This window comes from Marmota marmota, unplaced genomic scaffold (genome assembly GCF_001458135.2).
Source record: "Marmota marmota marmota unplaced genomic scaffold, marMar, whole genome shotgun sequence".
In the NCBI taxonomy this organism is placed as follows: Eukaryota; Metazoa; Chordata; class Mammalia; order Rodentia; family Sciuridae; genus Marmota; species Marmota marmota.
Genome location: NW_026000101.1, coordinates 17,607,568 through 17,625,099, shown reverse-complemented (window position 1 = coordinate 17,625,099; position 17,532 = coordinate 17,607,568). Strand labels below are relative to the sequence as shown.

The 17,532-nt window shown below is 48.9% G+C and overlaps 1 protein-coding gene across 8 annotated transcripts; it reads left to right on the top strand.

Annotated features, from left to right (window-relative positions):
* The first annotated feature begins 5,587 nt into the window (after window positions 1-5,587).
* Dnajb5 (DnaJ heat shock protein family (Hsp40) member B5) lies at window positions 5,588-14,291 on the top strand. 8 transcript variants are annotated; one of them, XM_048783449.1, is made up of 5 exons: window positions 5,595-5,741; window positions 6,259-6,523; window positions 9,052-9,296; window positions 12,115-12,716; window positions 12,890-14,291. In XM_048783449.1, exons 3-5 carry the CDS (start codon window positions 9,086-9,088, stop codon window positions 13,121-13,123), a joined length of 1,047 nt encoding a protein of 348 aa, XP_048639406.1. In that variant the 5' UTR covers window positions 5,595-5,741; window positions 6,259-6,523; window positions 9,052-9,085; the 3' UTR covers window positions 13,124-14,291. The 8 variants fall into 8 exon arrangements, with proteins under 8 accessions (XP_048639407.1, XP_048639406.1, XP_048639404.1 ...); XM_048783447.1 differs by lacking the exon at window positions 6,259-6,523 and adding an exon at window positions 6,580-6,724 and having other exon boundaries at window positions 5,609-5,741; XM_048783448.1 differs by lacking the exon at window positions 6,259-6,523 and adding an exon at window positions 6,583-6,724 and having other exon boundaries at window positions 5,618-5,741.
* Window positions 14,292-17,532: the final 3,241 nt, after the last annotated feature.

Sequence of the window (17,532 nt, the reverse complement as noted above, 5' to 3'; positions counted from 1 at the left end):
GGAGGCATAAAGATTGAGTATCTGTGGGCCAGAAAAAGGTTTCTCCATCCTCAGTCCAGCAATCCTGGCTAGAGATTTAGACCCTCCAAGACTGTTCCTCCTATCAACTGCCACTTGCTCCACACAAACCTCTACCCACCTTGTCCTGCCACTTGCTCTGGCTCAGGTGCACTCTTCCATCCCTAAGTAAATTCATCCCCCAAAGGAAAACAGTGGCTGCTAAATTTAATAAACATGGAGTAACTAGTGTGCCCTCTACACCCCATCATGCTTTCCAAGGGTGCTTGGAGTTTGGCCTTGCTGTAAAAATCCAGAAAATAATCCCTGTCCTGTCTGCCTCCTAAATTGGTTGGTAGTTGAGTTGAGGACAGAGTGAAATTGGTAAAAGGAGAGAGCTTTAAACATTCTAAGGCATTGAGTGAGCAGCAATGATTTATGCTTCGTCTGAAACTAAGTATGTCATCTTCCACCCTCCCACAGTCCCAGGCATAGCTGGGGGGTACTGCCAGTGGCCTCTGTCCAAAGTGCTGAAGTCACAGCCAAGCCAGCTGAGGACCTTCAATCCTTCTTTGTCCCACCTTTAAGTAAACATCAAATGCAGAGACTTCAAAGCTCAAAGATTAGCCTAAAATACAAAATTTATTGTCAAATGTGTTATATTTATTTCAAGTATCTTTAGTTTTTCAAAATCAAAACAGGTACAAATGGGCAGGAAGTAATTTAGCAGCTCAGGGGAAAATAGAGCTTGTGGTCTTGATACGAGTGAACCAAATGAGGTGGCAACCATATGAGGTGGCTACCAAAAAATGAATCAATGTAATCTAAAGCTACATAGAAAGAAGTTCAGAGTCAGAGAAGGGAGGCAGGTTGCCTCATTTATACACTATATCAATACTCCGGAAAAAAGCTAATCAGAGGGGTTAGGGCTGTAGCTCCATGGCAGAACACTTGCCTAGCATATGTGAGGCACTGGGTTCAATCCTCAGCATCACATAAAAATAAACAAATAAAATAAAGGTATGCTGTCCATATACAACTACAAAAAAAATTTAAAAAGCTGATCAGAGCCAGGTACTACAAACTAAAATGTATGAAGAGGAACATGGACCTAGTGGTTAGAGCTGAACAAGGTAGAAGAGGAACCCATGAAGACACAAGCCCTGGAAAGGGGCAGACATGAGGCATGCAAATATCTGACAGATAGATGTCTGGCAGATAGGCCAATAAAGTTGATGATATAGTCCCAAGAACTAAGACAAAAGGTGGACACTATGGAAAGGCAGATTTATCCTCAGTGGGACAAAAGATAATTGGATACCAGGAATGTTGCATTGACTCATTACCTTGGATGCAGACTGACTCCTTATAGTCAGACTCTTAGCACCTAAAGAGTCTGTGAAGAGGCAGTGAAGCTGTGTAATCACATGACAGAAGATGCTTACTTAGGAGGGAGATAGCTTACCAGGTATTAAGTCTTTCTGAGACCTGACATGCCCGTGAACCATTAAGATAACTTTTGTCACGTGCCCAGATTGAGCCAACTGAGATGGAAGAAGTATATCCATAACTTTAAGAACCCACAGACATTGTCACATGACATCAAAAACTTGAAACTTCTTTTTTAAAATTTTTATTTATTTTTGTTGTTCTTTAGTTCACAGGTGGAGTCTTGGAAGCTTGCCTCTAGAACCTGATGCTGCACGCCCTCTGCTGGTCATTCCTAGCACTGCCATCTCATCTCAAAGCCAAAAATAGCCCCTTTAAATGCTATGGTACTGATCAGTATAGTTTCAGAACCTGAAAGTACCAGGAAGTCAGATCCCTGGTCAGTGCTCAGACAGTGTGCAGGATCAGAATGACCCTAAGAATGAGTTCAAGTTACCTGGAATCAAAATTAGATTTCAGCATGTCTAAGAAAAGGGTTTAGACTTACACTGGATTTGGGGTACTGTCTCATCCTGGACTATCATCAGAGTTAATGTCTCAGGCTGTAACCAGTATGGGACCAAAACTTTGGCTCAGGTGTCAATATGAAGTATGAATTGGGAGAGGTACTAAGAGTCTCACTACAAGGAGTCAGTCTGCATCCAAGGTAATGAGTCAGTGCAGCATTCTTATGCCCAGGAGGAAACATCAGATGATAAGCACCCAGTCAACAGAGAATTCAAGCAAGAACACTTTCCAGGGGAGAGGAATGAGGGACAGGGGGACAGAATGAGGCAGTCACTAATTTCTAAGGACTTGCTAATTTTAAAGATGGTAACAGGCCCTTTCTTTTCAAATAGTGGAATTCCAGTTCCAGCTTCCTATAACCCACCCTCACTCCCCGCAGCCAGTTTACTATCACATAAAAATCATAGGTACAATTTGGGGAAAGAGCAGGACCAAAGGCCAGTCCTGTCACTGAACAGAGCTGGCAACTGTGGGGATAGTCTTCCTCCCCCCACCCCCCCAGGATTCTCTGTTTCTACTGGCAACAGTACTTGGCAGCCTCCCACATCCAGATCTTAGCAACCATGGCAGCCCCTGGCAACTGCTGCCATGGTGACAAGACAGGGAACTGAGAACAGACCAAAGGAAGGGAGCACTTCCTCTGGAGGCTTTGAAATGTATGCAAAATAGGGGGTTCCGCCTCCCATATACAGTCTGGGAGGGAACATAGGCTCCTCTCTAAACACCTCCTCACTGGCACCCACCCCCACCCCTGCCCACATGTTCCGGTTCCCTCAAGGTGAGGAAATGAGGGACACCTAGGATTATGACGTCTCTATAGGGAGGAAGAGTGAGCGGGGGTGTTTGGATCACAGATACATGCATATACTGGTAGACATGGTGTCAGCGTCTCGGTAACCACATGCTTCATCCACTCTTTGTCATAGAGACACATGCCTCCACAGCCACTTAATCACATATGTACCCTGACACAAAATCATATACCCATAGCAAAGAATACAGAGCTAGATATACTACCATACAAAAATAATCATACAGATATACTCTCACTCACAAATTGAATTACCAATACAATAGTATAAATAACTCCCAGATTCACACATTATAGATACACTCACACACTCAGATATCTGTGAACACAGAATAATAGCTGACTTGGTTAAGCACTAACTACATGTTAAGTTCAGAACTGAGTACATTACGTGTATTACCTTAATTAACCCTTACAACAACACTGTGAAGTACTGCTGTTGCCAGTCTCCATTTAGAAAGGACAAAGTGAGGCACAGATGTGGAAGTGGCCTCACACAGTCATTGTCTGACTCTAGGGCCCACATTCTTACAGACTATGCCACTATGCACCCTAATATACATCCCTGATGCCCAGTACAATGGGACAGAGGGCAGCAATAGCAATCCAGGCAGATAATAAAGTTCAAGCCATCAACACATAAGGGCACAACCCTGCAGCCCTTAAGGTCCAAGCCTACATTTTAACATTAGCTGGGGCCAGGTAAGAGCTGCTGACTAAACTCTGCCTCCGTGTTGGCATAGGCAAGGCTGGGGGAGGCAAAAGAGACAAAACTGGAATAGGAAGAAGCACAGCCACCCACAGCCTGGGCCCCCAGGAGTCAGGAGGAAGGGGAGTGAAAGCCCTCAGATCTGAAGAGCCAGCATCAGTCCTGGGTTCCCTCATGCCAACCTTCCCATACCCATGTCACACTTCCTTTCTCTTCACTGCCCACTGTCCTTCCCCTTCCTCATTCCATCTTACCCCATGTCCCTGTCCCATTATTATGTGGCTCATGACATCCCCTCCCTCTATCCCTTCCCCTCATCCTCCAACCCACCTCCCTCTCCATCCTCATTCCTTTCCCCTCCTAGCCTCCCACCATATCTCCCTTCCCCACCCCCATCCTCCTTACCTCAACAATGTCTCCCTCATCTCATACTGATCATCCCATCTCACCACCCCCTCCTCATCCCTTAACCCCACTTCCTCTCCATACTCTTCTCACCCTAATTTCCTTTCTTACTTTAAACTCACACCCTTTACACTGGGGAGCCCCATAAAAGAAGGCCCAGATGAAGAACACTAGAGACCTGACCCCAGGACCCCTAGACCCTTCTCATTCTCTATTCTGGGGCCTAGGTACTCCAAGCCTGCTTTTCCAGCTCTAACCAGTTTGCATGATTTCATGGGTATCTAAACTCTCTCTGGAAAACTCAGGAAAGTGGTAAGAGCTTCTTCCCAGGCCCTTCCTTGTCATTGACACCCCCAAAAGGATCCCCTCCCCCTCTTCACCCCCAGATTACCCCCTACCCACCCCCGCTCCCTCGAGCACAGATGGGCCTGGGAGACAGTAACGTGGGCGCCAGGCTCCGTGTCTGCTGGAGCGGCGGCTTCCGCTGGCGACCGCCTCCGCAGCCCCGCCTGCTCTGAGCATGGGGGACACTAGAGCTGAGATTTAATTATTTAAGGGGGGGGTGAGATAGGAGAGTCTGAGGGTGTTAGGAAAGGGTATCATGGGGTACTGACATGAAAGGTTAAAGGGGAAGCTCTGATAAGGGAGACCAGAGATAAAGAGGTAGGATTAAGAATAGGACAAGAAAGAGAGGAGGGGTGGGGGGAGAAAAAATAAGGAGAGAGAAAATAAAAGGGGGGGAAAGAGGCCAAGACAGAAAGGGTGGGGGGAGGACAGTCAGGAGATGATAAGGGATAAGGAAGGAGCAAGTAAAAAGGGTTAATATTTAGGAACTCTCAAAGAAGAAGTAAAAGGAAAGATTGATTATAAGTAGCCTGAAATGGAAGCTGTGGGGGTTGCTGAGAAGCAGCTACTCAGGAGGGAACTAGGGTGAAAGGATTATTGAGAGGATGGAAAGGCAGTTTGCTTGGGAAGAGAATCATGGAGGTGTCACTCCTGGTGCAAAAGGCCAGTTTACTGATAAAGGAGAGAGTGGAAGGGCACCTAAACTCTACAAACATGAGATTCAGTTAGGCCATGTCAGGTCAACCCCAGGTCCAAGTAAAGTAAACTTAAATAAGGTCAGGACGAGGTCAGTTCACAGTTCTAAGGAAGACAGGTAACTCCGGGTGACTCTTTAACCCTGGTCCAGGGACTACACCTCCCGGAGTGCTTTATTCTCTCTCTTTCTCTCTCTCCCTCCTACTCTCCTAAACGAAGAAAGGAAAGAATGCCTGGTGCCACGGCCAACTGGTGGGCGCAGTTTTCCTTTAAGGCTGCCTTTGACGTTGCACGAGTTCCAGAAGGTTCTCCCAGGATTCGAGCGATGGCCAGTACGTCCCACCTTCTCAAACTGGAGATTGGACTAATATAGTTGCCCCCTGGCAGGGGTCTGAGTCCTACGGACGAACCAATAAAATCAAAGGGCGCGTGGAGTTGTCACCCTCTATCCTTTTCACCAATGACACGACGAGATGACGAAGAGGTGTGGTTGATTGATCCCAGAGGGCACCAATCAGACCCACACCAATCACTGCCCGGAATGTGTGCGCGTGTGGCCGGGTGACAGGGGCGGAGAAGGTGTGGCTAACACTGAGCCGCTCGTTGAAAGCTGCCCAATCACAGCAAAGGCTTAGCTGACTGACGGGCATACGGTGCAATGGATAGCACGGAGGCGGAGCCGTGGGGGCGGGCTCCCGGTCCCGCTGTCTGCGGCCGGCGGGCAGGGGACTCCTGTCCCTAGTGGAGGCGGCGGGAACCGGAGCCGGGGGAGGGGGCAGCGGCTGTGTGACGGACCGCGGCGGCACCCGCAGCTCCCCACCGGTGAGGGCGCTGAGCCAGGACTCAGGGGTCCCGGGAGTGGGGTGTCACGGAATCGGGGGTCTTGGTATCGGGGGTTGGGACACCAAGGGCCCATCGGCTCTTCTGCTGTTGGGGTGCGGAGACTGGGAAATCGGGGGTCTGTAAGGTACTTAGCTTCCGCACCCCAGGCTTGGTTCTCCCGCCAGCCAGATTCTGAGCCGGGAGAGGGTCGGGTCGTATCGGGTCGGATTGGGTTCTATCTGGCGGAGGCGTTTCTGAGCAGGCCAGCCAGCCAGCGCGGGTGACATCACCGACCCCCTCCTCCGCCCATCGGAACCCCCTCCCCTCCTCTCCCCGCAGCGCCTTTTGTCCTGGCCAGGCTCTGTTCTGCCCCGCCCCTCCCCGCCCATCTGCGGGGGAGGAGACTCCCCGTCAGTGACTTCATTGAGTAGGTTCTTGGGTATTGGGTTTGGGTCCTCCCCAGATAGGCGAGAGGAGCTCGCTGTCTCTCAGGCCCTCACTATCACACCTGTCACAGGTACATACACTGCCACTCACAAGCACACGCTGCCACTGCCAGCCTCACTGTCACACTGCCACACAGCCACTCACAATCAGCCAGACACTGCTGCAGCTGACAGCAGGTGGCCACTGGACCCTCGGCCTTCACTCTCAGCACCTGGGGATCAGGTCCAGCTCCTGAAGCACCCGACAGGCCTTGCTGGGCAAGGGCCTCCACGAATCTGAGGAGGTGGCTTCCAGAGCTGCAGCATTCCAAGCAGGCTCCGGTGGAGCAATCAGAGGTGAGGGGCTTGGCTGGGCATGTTTAAGCGCACAGTGCTCTCCTGCCCACCCCCAGCAGCACCCCCACTACAGGCTCGAGGAGCTTTCCGGAGCTTCCCACACTTCTGGGGAGAAGACTTCTTAGCCAGCTTGATGTTTAAAATTCAGCTGGAGCCCTTAAAACTTCGAGCGTGGACGCTGAATGGGTTTGTAAAGTTTCGGTAAGTCCCTCCTGAGAAGGGCGCTCATACCCATGCCAAGTCAAATTCTCCACATCAGCCATTCCTGAGCATCACCTCTTTGCTTCCTCATCTCATTCTCAACTACATGATAGAACCCCCTTCTATCTCACCTGTCCATTTGAATGAATTGCACCCCCTCATTCATCTCATCTCTCAAATCCTTTTTTTCACAAACATCTCCAACACTTCAACTTCCTACAGTTCTTGCTCTCCACCCATCAAAACCCATTTTCCATTTGTCCCCTATTATTTTCCCTCCATCAATACCTCATTTATATCAACAGTTTTCCTCCCTTATTACCTCAATAGGCCCTCTTGCCATTTCTCCCCGTTTTTCATTCCTGCCTCTACATTAAATCCTCCTCATTCTTCTCCATCAAAGGCAGTGCCATACCATGGGGCTCCTTTGTCATTGTACCACGCGGCTTGTGGGTAGGGGGAGTGAGGGAGGGTAGAAAGGAGAAGAAGGAAAAAGAGGCAGGTTTTGAGTGAGTTTGCCCTGTGTCTGTGGAGACAAGAGAATTATGAGTCTAGAATAGCTAGCAGGTGGGTGCCAAAGAGGACACTGGCCGGGTGAAAAGGTAATGCAGGGACAGCAAAAGAAGAGTGGGTGGACTGGTAAGCTGTTCTGACTTGCCTTCTGCCTAGAAGCTGCTATAGTTTTCTGGGGCACCCTGTTGATGTTCTGGGGTTCCTTCCCAGTCCCAGGGGAAAGAAGGTATGGGCTGAGGCAGAGATGGCAGACCACCCCCCAGCTCCCTCTCAGATGGCTTTTACTGCTGCTTCTGAAAATGGCCACCCTCCCTCAGATGCTCTTTCTTCTCTGCCTCCCCCAATGCCAGTCTCCCCCACAGACGTGACATGCTGGTGTGGGGAAATGGGGGAGTGTCTTTATGGTGCCTTCTCTTCATCAGAGTGAGGTGACTCCCAGCACCGTGAGTCAATCCAGCCACCTTCAGTGAGCCTTGTGGGGGCAAGAGCTAGGGCCATTGTCCCTGCCTATCTGGGGCCTTGGAGGCCTCCCCCTTACCAAGTCACAGTCCTCACTGCTGCCAGGACACCCTGTGTACCTCACTGCGTTGAAGCAGTCAGAGGCAGAGAAGCAGATCTCAGCTATGGCTGCCAGCCCAGGACATTGCTAGAAAGACTCTGGTTCTCCTAGCTTTGGCATGAGTTGGCCAAGTCTCAGAAGGGCAAGAGAATGGCTTCTGGTCCTTCCCCCAGATAGCTCTAGATATAGGAAAGCCCCCTTCCCTTCATATCCTCCACAGATGCATGTATGGGGGAGGAGGGATTCAAGTAGAAGAATAAGAGCCCTATGTTTCTTCTTCATGTAACAGATGCCCCTGCACCCACATAAAAGGGGTTATCAGAGGAGTGTGGGTCCAATTCTGGGCCAGATTCTAAACTACAAGGCAAGTGGGAAGAAGAGTCTTGCAGGGAAGGTTAACTAAGGACTACTGGTTAGTGCCCAGCTGTCTCCTAGCAGTTAAGGTTTTAAAAGGCCCTATCCTCAGACAATTCTATTCACAAACACTGGTGTTCGGGCGCACAGACAAGTCTTTACACACAGCTTTGTGTGTAGACACTGGGAAATGAGTAAAGGCAACTGCTGCCCTCACTGGGGGAAGGACATTGCCACCCCCTGCTAATGAGGGTGTTGGAAACAGCAGTTTCCTAAGACTGTGAGTCACCCTGTGATCTGAGTCACACGTGAAGCTTAGCATAGTCTGGGGGACGGGTAGGGAGACCTGGGGTCTCCAATGGCAGAGAAGACTCTAGACACCCATACTCTGACTCAGCCTGGCTGTCCAGGACAGCTGGCCAAAGACCCAAGCCTGTGCCACTGCCCCAGCTGCCCTTAGCCTGGGCACTGTGCCTGAGGTGTGGCGTAGGAGACCACGATGCTCAGGTGACCTCACCCAGTGCACTGACCTTCACCAGCTTCTGTGTGTGGTCTGTCAGTCCACGGTGCCTCCTCACTCAAAAGGACCTCAGGGGTCCTCAGTCTGGCCCAAGGGCCTGGGCCTCAGCCTAGCCCCAACAAGTGGGCCATAACCTTCAGCTTCCTGCTGGGAAAACCCAGAAGCTGAGGAAGGACTCACGAAATCTAGGATGTCAGAGCTGGAAGAGATCATCTAGTCTAAACCTTTCATTTTACAGATGGGGAGACCGAGGCCCACAGAACAGGCATGACCTACTGAAGGTCAAACAGGAAGTCATTTAGGGATTGCAGGATCACTGGGAGCAGGGCTCTGAGCAGTAGAGAATAAGGGCACCAAGGATTGGCCCTGGGTTTCTTTCAGAAATAAGGAGACCAGTGCCGGTCCAGTGGCTGTAATGGGAAAAGATTATTACAAGATTCTTGGGATCTCATCTGGGGCCAACGAGGATGAGATCAAGAAAGCCTATAGGAAGATGGCCTTGAAGTACCACCCAGACAAGAACAAAGAACCCAATGCTGAGGAGAAGTTTAAGGAGATTGCAGAAGCCTATGATGTGCTGAGTGACCCTAAGAAACGGAGCCTGTATGACCAGTATGGGGAGGAAGGTAAGAGGGCTGCACTGCAGCCCAGTCCCAGACCCCTGTGTTTGTCTGGATGAAGTGAACAGTCCTGAGTGAACTGGCTCTCATAGTAGAGAACTGAGCAGGGGTGAGAGTGGCAAATGTTCCTAGCACTGACACCCCGGGGAGAGAGGAGACCACCTAACCTCAGCTTACTGTTGTTCTTCCTGCCTCTCTCCACCCTACTCTAGTTCGGGCCTTAGAGAGGTCTGAAGCAGGAGCCAGAGGCCTCCCTGCTCCCTCTTTCCTTCCCAGCCTTATTAGTCCTGCCTGAAGTCCCTGCTGCTTCATTGGCTGATGGGAATGGTGAGGGAAAGGGTGCCTGTGGCTCTCTGAGGACAGAGCATTTACATTCATCAGCATAAAAGTCTGCCCCTTAAACAGCCTGGGGATTAACCCTGAGAGCCCAGAGTAGAAATGGTTATCCCCTTCCCTCCCCCCAACCCAGCCCACTTTAGGCCAGGAGAACAGAAATGGAGCTTTGCCTCCCAGAGGAAGTGGCAGGGATCCAAGGGTGGAAGGGGAACTGCTACTGGCATCTTACTCCCTCCCAGGGGCAGCTGGTGGCCAAACACAGGGCGGGTGGCAGGAAAGGCCCAAATAAAGGCTCTGAGAGGGTGGCCCCTCCCAGCACATCCCACGGGCATGATGTAGCTGCTAATTCTGGGCCTGCCCCTCAGGGCTGCCTGCCACCCGCCAGCCACAGGCACCTGTCAGGCTATATTAAGAGACATTGTCACAGCTGAGGACTCTCCTTCCTGGGAGGAACTATCCCTCTTCCCCACCTTTCTTTCACATTCTCCTCCTCTTCACCCTCCCCACCCTATCCTCAAATTGAAATGGGTTAATGGTATATACTGTACTGATCGGGGACTCAAAGGAATGTTCTTTTTTTCTTTTTCCATCCTCCTTGCTTTGTGTTCCATTTCTCTCTACCCTTATCCTCTTGTGTGTCCCAGTCCTCCCACTCCTTCTTCTTCTCCAGGCTTCTAGTTCCCTTTATCTCTTCTGATTGCCTCCTAGATTTACCAACTCCCAAATTTGCCAGCCACCTCCTGGAGTCCCTAGCATTCTCCCAACTAAGAAAAAAAAAAATTGTTTTTTCTGGGGTAGAAGAATGGGAATGGTAGGGGTGGGAAAGAGGGAAGCTGTGCAGACACCATGCCACCATGTGACCTGTCTCGGAATTGCATGCATTCCTCCACTCAGCCTCACCTTTGTTTAGGAAGCAGGCTGGAGTGGGGACAGCTACCCTGAACTTCACCTTACCACCACTTGCATGCCCAAGCCTAAGTGTAGGGCAATGCTCAGAATCAGCCCAGACACCAGGTTCTGGTGCAGATTTTCATTCCAGGGGCCCCTAAGGCTGCACCCAGCTGGGGAGGGAGAGGCCACCTTGGAAATGTTGGTTATATTTCTGTCCACCCTGCCCCCTCCACAGTAGCCAGCCAGAACAATTGTGCACATAGAGTCTGTGTGCAGCTCTGGGATGGGACAAGTTGTTCCTAGCTTGAAAAGGGAGTGGTGGTGGTCAAGGAGGAATCCCCACAGGGAGAATTACCCCCTTCTGTTATCATCAGTTCAACATCCCTCTCTCACTGAGCTCTGCCAAGCTTCTTGAACTTGCTTGATAATCACTTAATAGGAGGAAAGAACAGACCCTAAGTCTTGACAGAGAAGTGAAGGAGTGGCTGCTACAAGTACCTGAACTGCCTGACACTTGGCCCCTCTAATGAAACCCAAATCTACCCTTGTGGTCCCAGGAAATGAGGCTAATTTAGGCTCAGGTTTATATGTCCAATTGAAATTCTAGATAAAAGACCTCAAAGAGAAGGAAACTTTCCTCTAGCCTGGGCCCCACCTCAGCATCTACCTATTCTGGATCAGCTCTCAATGTTAATCCCCTCCCCATAGCCCCCAGGACTTCCATAACCATCACCACCACACCCATGAAGGTGCCATCCAGGAATCTGAACCCTAAACAGGACCTGACTCCAGAGAGAGCACCTGGGGTCACAGCCTGCAAGGTGCCAGCCATTCATGCATGGTGGTTTGTCTACATTAGGTGTGGGTCCTAGGGCTTGATGTTGCATAACTTGAGGGAGCTCCATTTCCATTGTAGTCTATGTCTGAACAATGTATGAATGACACTCCCTGTAGCTATGCAGCACTGTAAGCAGAGTATGAGAATGAAATATTTGAGAACTTCTAGAAAAATCATTCCTGAGTTTTTGAGCCTTTCTAATTTCCCATTTGGCATGAGTCAAGAAAAGAGGAAGCATTACTAGAAGCAGAGTAAAAGTGGGTTTCCTCCTAGATTGTGTCCCCATCTCATCTAGGGCAGATCACTTACTAACCCCTTGTGTGGTCAAATCCTGCCTGATTGCCTCTTGCCCTGCATGTCTTTGGAAATAAAAGCAGAGCTTTGGGAGTCAGGTATGACTTGTAATGTAACACCAGGCCAGCCACTCAAGGCTTTATAAGACATTTCTGGGCCATGAGTACATGGAAAAGATGACAGAACTGAAAGTCACATCCTCTAAGTCCCCTACTTCTGACTTTTTCATCTAATGGTAACCCAGCCTCCTCAAACTTCAAGATATACATTATTATTTAATATGTAATTAATTAAGAGTATTAATTAATCTTGCCAGAAGGTTTTATTACTGTTAGCCTGGCCCTCTCTGAAGTTAAAGGTTGCTTCTTTCCCTAGGCCCAGGAACTATGAGTTAGAGGGCAGAGGGAAGAGACTGGTATGGGGCCAGGATGGGCCAAAATGCCCCTAACTTCTCCTCCCCTCTAGGCCTGAAGACCGGCAGTGGTACGTCAGGTGGCTCCAGTGGCTCCTTTCACTACACCTTTCATGGGGACCCCCATGCCACCTTTGCCTCCTTCTTTGGTGGCTCCAACCCCTTCGATATCTTCTTTGCCAGCAGCCGCTCCACTCGGCCCTTTAGTGGCTTTGACCCAGATGACATGGATGTGGATGAAGATGAGGACCCATTTGGTGCCTTTGGCCGTTTTGGCTTCAATGGGCTTAGTAGGGGTCCAAGGCGAGCCCCAGAACCACTATACCCCCGACGCAAGGTTCAGGACCCACCTGTGGTGCATGAGCTGAGGGTGTCCCTGGAAGAGATCTACCACGGCTCCACCAAACGCATGAAGATCACTAGACGGCGCCTCAACCCTGATGGGCGAACTGTGCGCACTGAGGACAAAATCCTGCACATCGTCATCAAGCGTGGCTGGAAGGAAGGCACCAAAATCACCTTCCCCAAAGAGGGTGATGCCACACCTGACAACATCCCTGCTGACATTGTCTTCGTGCTCAAAGATAAGCCCCATGCACACTTCCGCCGAGATGGCACCAATGTGCTCTACAGTGCCCTGATAAGCCTTAAGGAGGTGAGGCCTGCTCAGATTTTGTGTGTGTGTGTGTGTGTGTGTGTGTTGTGTGGGTAACAGGAAACTCCCTACCTCCTTAGCATGTGGCACTTTCTTCCCCATTTCAGTCTTTCTCCTTTCTTCTCACTAACTTTTCCCCACCTTTTCCTCTTTCTCTGCTTTGTTTTGCCCAGGCACTGTGTGGCTGCACCGTGAACATTCCCACCATTGATGGCCGGGTGATCCCTTTACCCTGCAATGATGTCATCAAGCCAGGCACCGTGAAGAGACTCCGTGGGGAAGGCCTTCCCTTCCCCAAGGTGCCCACTCAGCGGGGAGACCTCATTGTGGAATTCAAAGTTCGCTTCCCAGACAGATTAACACCACAGACACGACAGATCCTGAAGCAGCACCTACCCTGTTCCTAGGCTCTGCCCAAGCTAGTGCAGAGTCTACCACAGCAATACCCCACACTCACCCCACCCGATGTGCACCCAGCTTGATGTCCACTGGACACTGGCGAGTTTTTCTAAAATGCAAAAAAAACACTGATTTTCAGGACAATGTTCCTATTCCTGACCCCTTTCAGAGCTGGGCTGCTTTGGGGGAGTGGGAGGGAGGTGGGGAGAGCTAGCTAGCCCAGGCCAGGGGTCAATTTTCATGTCACTAGCTTTGAATCCAGTTCCCACTTCAGTGGCTGGAGAGTGACTTGAGAGCTACTTGAAGATGTAGATTCCTTGTCCACGCCTGTAAATAGCATGTCCTTTTTCCCCTCTTGGCCTTGCTAATCCCTTTCCTCTCCCTTCCCTTTGGTGTCCTCCTGCTGGGGGAGGAAGAGGATAGAAAGGATATTGCTTTCATTCCCCCACTCCCAGGTCCATAGTGTCCAAGATTATCACACCCATATTCATGCACACAAAGCCCTGGAGCTGTCTGTGCCTCTCCAGGAGATAGAGAGGAGACGAGATAGGAAGGAACAGTCTGCAATCCATGAACAGGGCCATTGAGCACAAGACACTTTTCATTTGGGATAGGGAGGTAAACCGGCCCTCAGCAGCCTCCTAACAGCTGCTCAGTCTACACAGTACAGAGCTGGAAGTTCTGTCCTCACTGCTGCTTTGAGAGTGTTCAAGGGCAGAGGGAAGGAAGAGGGGCCTAAGGTATAAAGCTAAGAGGTGGGGCAGGGTCCATCTCCCAGCCTTCATCAAGAAGGGTAAGGGCTTTGGGTGGCAGCTATTTCTCACCAGGAGATTCAGGGTCACAGGTTTCTCCCCACACCTCTGAACTCAGGGTCTAGCCACCCCAAACTTCCAAATCCCACTTTTATGATATGTGAAGCTACTTATTTCTTATCCTTCTTAGAGGCTGTGTGGGGAACTTCCAGCCCTTTTATGCCTATGTGACCCCACCCCACTCCCACCGTTGTATAAAAATCAAATAGTGAAGGAGCTGGGAGCAGACTGCTTTAGCCAGTCCTGGGGTGGGATATTTAGGTTTTCTCACTTTGACAAGCCCCTGAATGTTTTTATAGTAGTTTTTTTTTTGTATTTTTTTGTAATGACAGTATTATGGAAAAAATAAAGTATTTTAAAAATATGGCCTCTGAGCAGGAGCAACTAACCTGAGATGGGGACAGGTGTGTAGTGCCACTGTGAACTTCCCTCCAAGGCCCAGGCCACCTTTGAGAAGCCCAAGCAGGCCCTTGATATAAGTTGAGGATTACTCCTTCTTTTCTCTAAACTCAGACTCTGGATTTCTAAAACATGTACCCAAACACAAGAAAGATAGAAGATATCACTCAGATATTAGAAGAATCAGACCATTTGAGAAGAAAAAAAAAAATCCCTGGTCATAAGAAACAGAGACCATCCTCTTTGGAAGATATATCAACATGACATGGAATAGATTTTCTCTTCTTGTCCAAAATTTCTGTGAATTAGAGAAATTTTCTTCCTAGAAGGGGATGGAGGAGGACTTTGCGGCTGACCAAAAGAGAGACATCCCCAGAGACCAAGGTCAGGCAACAGAAAGGGTAGCTAGAGATTCCTGGAATCCTTGGCTGGAGCTGGCAGAGTCTGGGTTGGGGACATGGGCCCCATGGGAGGTACTGAATTTATTTGCCGATCCTTGCATCTCACAATTTTCTAGAGATATCTGTCCTGGTATCTGAACTGCTAGTCCCTGCTGAGACAACTCTGGCTCTCAAGGCCTGAGTGACCTTTATGATGGTGTCCCTGTCCTTTCCCTTGGGTCTGGGTGGGAAGGAGCCCTTGGGCTACAGGAGGCCCTTCCACAGGAGATGTCTGGGCCTGGACTTCCTCCTAGGATTATCCTTCCTCCAAGTGTGATGGCTTCGTCTCCAGAATCAGGCCCAGGACAGTTATGTGCTCCTGAGCTCAAGTGTTCTCAGTGCCATAAAGACAGTGCTGTCTCCAGCTGAGCCTGGCCCTGTACAGTAGTGGACACTGATTGGGCTTTACCATGACCTTGCTGCCTCACCTTTCATCCCAGGACGGAGTCATTGGAAAAGGATCCTCTTCCTATTACCCCAGTTATTTTTGCCAGGGGCTATTCCTTGTAAGGAACCTTGCTCACAAGAGTGTCTTCTAATCCCCTGGCCTGGGCAGGGAGACCCCAATCCTATATCCACTCCACGCCCTCCTGCTCTGGGGCTCCAGAGAAGACCTTCTCTTTACACAAGGCTAAATTCTGGTCCTGGCTGAATTTTGGGGATCTGGATCTGCTAAGCTAGACTTCTCCCTCTGGCCCTCATATAAAAACACAGGACCTGGGAAATTTTCATGTCTTCATGGAACACACACTGAGGATGGGATTAGAAGATCCTAGAAATCAGGTTATCTGAAGTAAGGGACACTTCATTGAAATGCCCTGAGGCCAGCTCTGTAGCTTCACCTGCAAATTGAACTTCACCTTTCTTAGAGGCTGTGTGGGATTTTCTGGTCCTTTAATATTTGTGCAACCCCACATACACACACATATACACACAGAGCTTTATAGAAGTCAAGACAATAAAGATGGGATGGGGGAATGTGCTTACTCTTTAAACCACTTTATTAAGTTTTCTCACTTTGACAAGCCCCTGAATATATTTTTGTGTAATTTTGTAATGAAAGAACTATAAAAATCATTTGCTCATTTGGGATGACAATAATATTCTCTTTAAGACTTGGCCATCCTGGATTTTAGACCACTGGCACTCTTGAGGAAGGGCATTTCTTGGTCGCTAGAGATTTTGACCTCTCAATTTACTAGACAAATTCAGCTTACTGGCTCCCAGACATCTTCCAATCATGGATTAGGGATCTCCTTGGACTTCATTTCTCCCTTGCATCTTTGGCCCTTGAAGGAATTCATAAGTCTCTGTAACCTTCTCCTAAAGAGGAAACTGAAAAGATGTTCCTGTCTGTGGTGAGCCCCTTCAGATCCTCTCCTCTCTGACCTCCACCTCTGGGCACTGCTCCTCCATGGCTGCATTTTGATGGGATGCAACTCCACTCTCATCTCTTGGGTCCTTTCCTGCTATTTTTTGACTTGGAATGACTCTGGACTGACTGTCTCTCTTATCCCCAACAAAGTTTATCCATGATAACAGTGTCATGAACCAAAAAGTTTGTCTTCTCTCTTCCTTGGACTGAGAGTTCTCTGTGAACCCATGACCGTAAAGTACCTCAGAGCCCTCTAGACTTTTGGCTCATACCTGAGGGGACAGGGAAAGGACTATCCAGGGCATGGAATGAGTTTTTCTAAAAAATATTATTTTAGATGTTGATGAACCTTTATTTTATTAATTTATTTATATGTGGTGCCTCACACGGGCTAAGCAAGCACTCTACCACTGAGCCACAATCCCAGCCCAGGGACTGAGTTTTTTATGGTGTTAATCTCCCTGCCTAAGACTTTCTTTCAAGGAGCTAAACAACCTTGATTTATCTATGCTTAAAACATGGGGGGGGGGGCTAAAAAAGAAAGGTAGTCTGGGAAAGGGGTCATGAGTGGACTTATATCACTTTAACTGTTTTATGGATTCAGAGACCTTGAAAAGTAAGTTCTACCTCTTCCACACTAAAAACCATAACATCTGGGCTTTTAATATGTGTGTAATTCTTGAGTCAAGGAAGATAAACTTCCAATAGTTATGCAGGCAGTGTTCCTGATTCACTGAGGGTACTGAAAGTCTAGTTTCCAAGCAGTTATAGAACTTACCAGGAGAGGACAGTATATGGTTGTCAGTAAGCCATGAACATGAATACATCTCTATAAGGACCTACTCTGATAGATTTGTCCATCTTCTTGCTCAAGTAAAACTTCAGGATATTTTCCTGTTTCTTCTGGTCTAGTTCTCTCCTGAACACATTAATGTCATTTTCATGATCCATTACTTGAATGACATACAAGTTTTGTTTGTTTGGTTTTTTGTTTTTTCTCTCTTCTTAAATCAGTCCCTAAAACCTGGGTAACTTTGCACACTACCAACTCCTCCATGCCTTTGGGACCGTTTTTCAATCTATGCCTCAGACTCTTCCCTAGATCATTCCCTAACTGAAACTTTGTTAGGCCCTTCACATAGAAGCTTCTTGGGTGTCCAATCAAATCTTTCTTTGATCCTCACTGCTTTAACCTATAAATACCTAGAGTGTATTCATAGGACCTATGCTTTTTCCTTAGCTGAGCATTATCTATTAAGTGTCCTGAGACTGCATCAGTGCCAGAGACCCTTGGTCCTGCAGATCAAAAAGCACCAGTGTTATATAAGGCTCTTTCAAAGGTGAGACTCTGGTTGATTACAAATATTATTGCTTGTAGGAAATTATCTAGG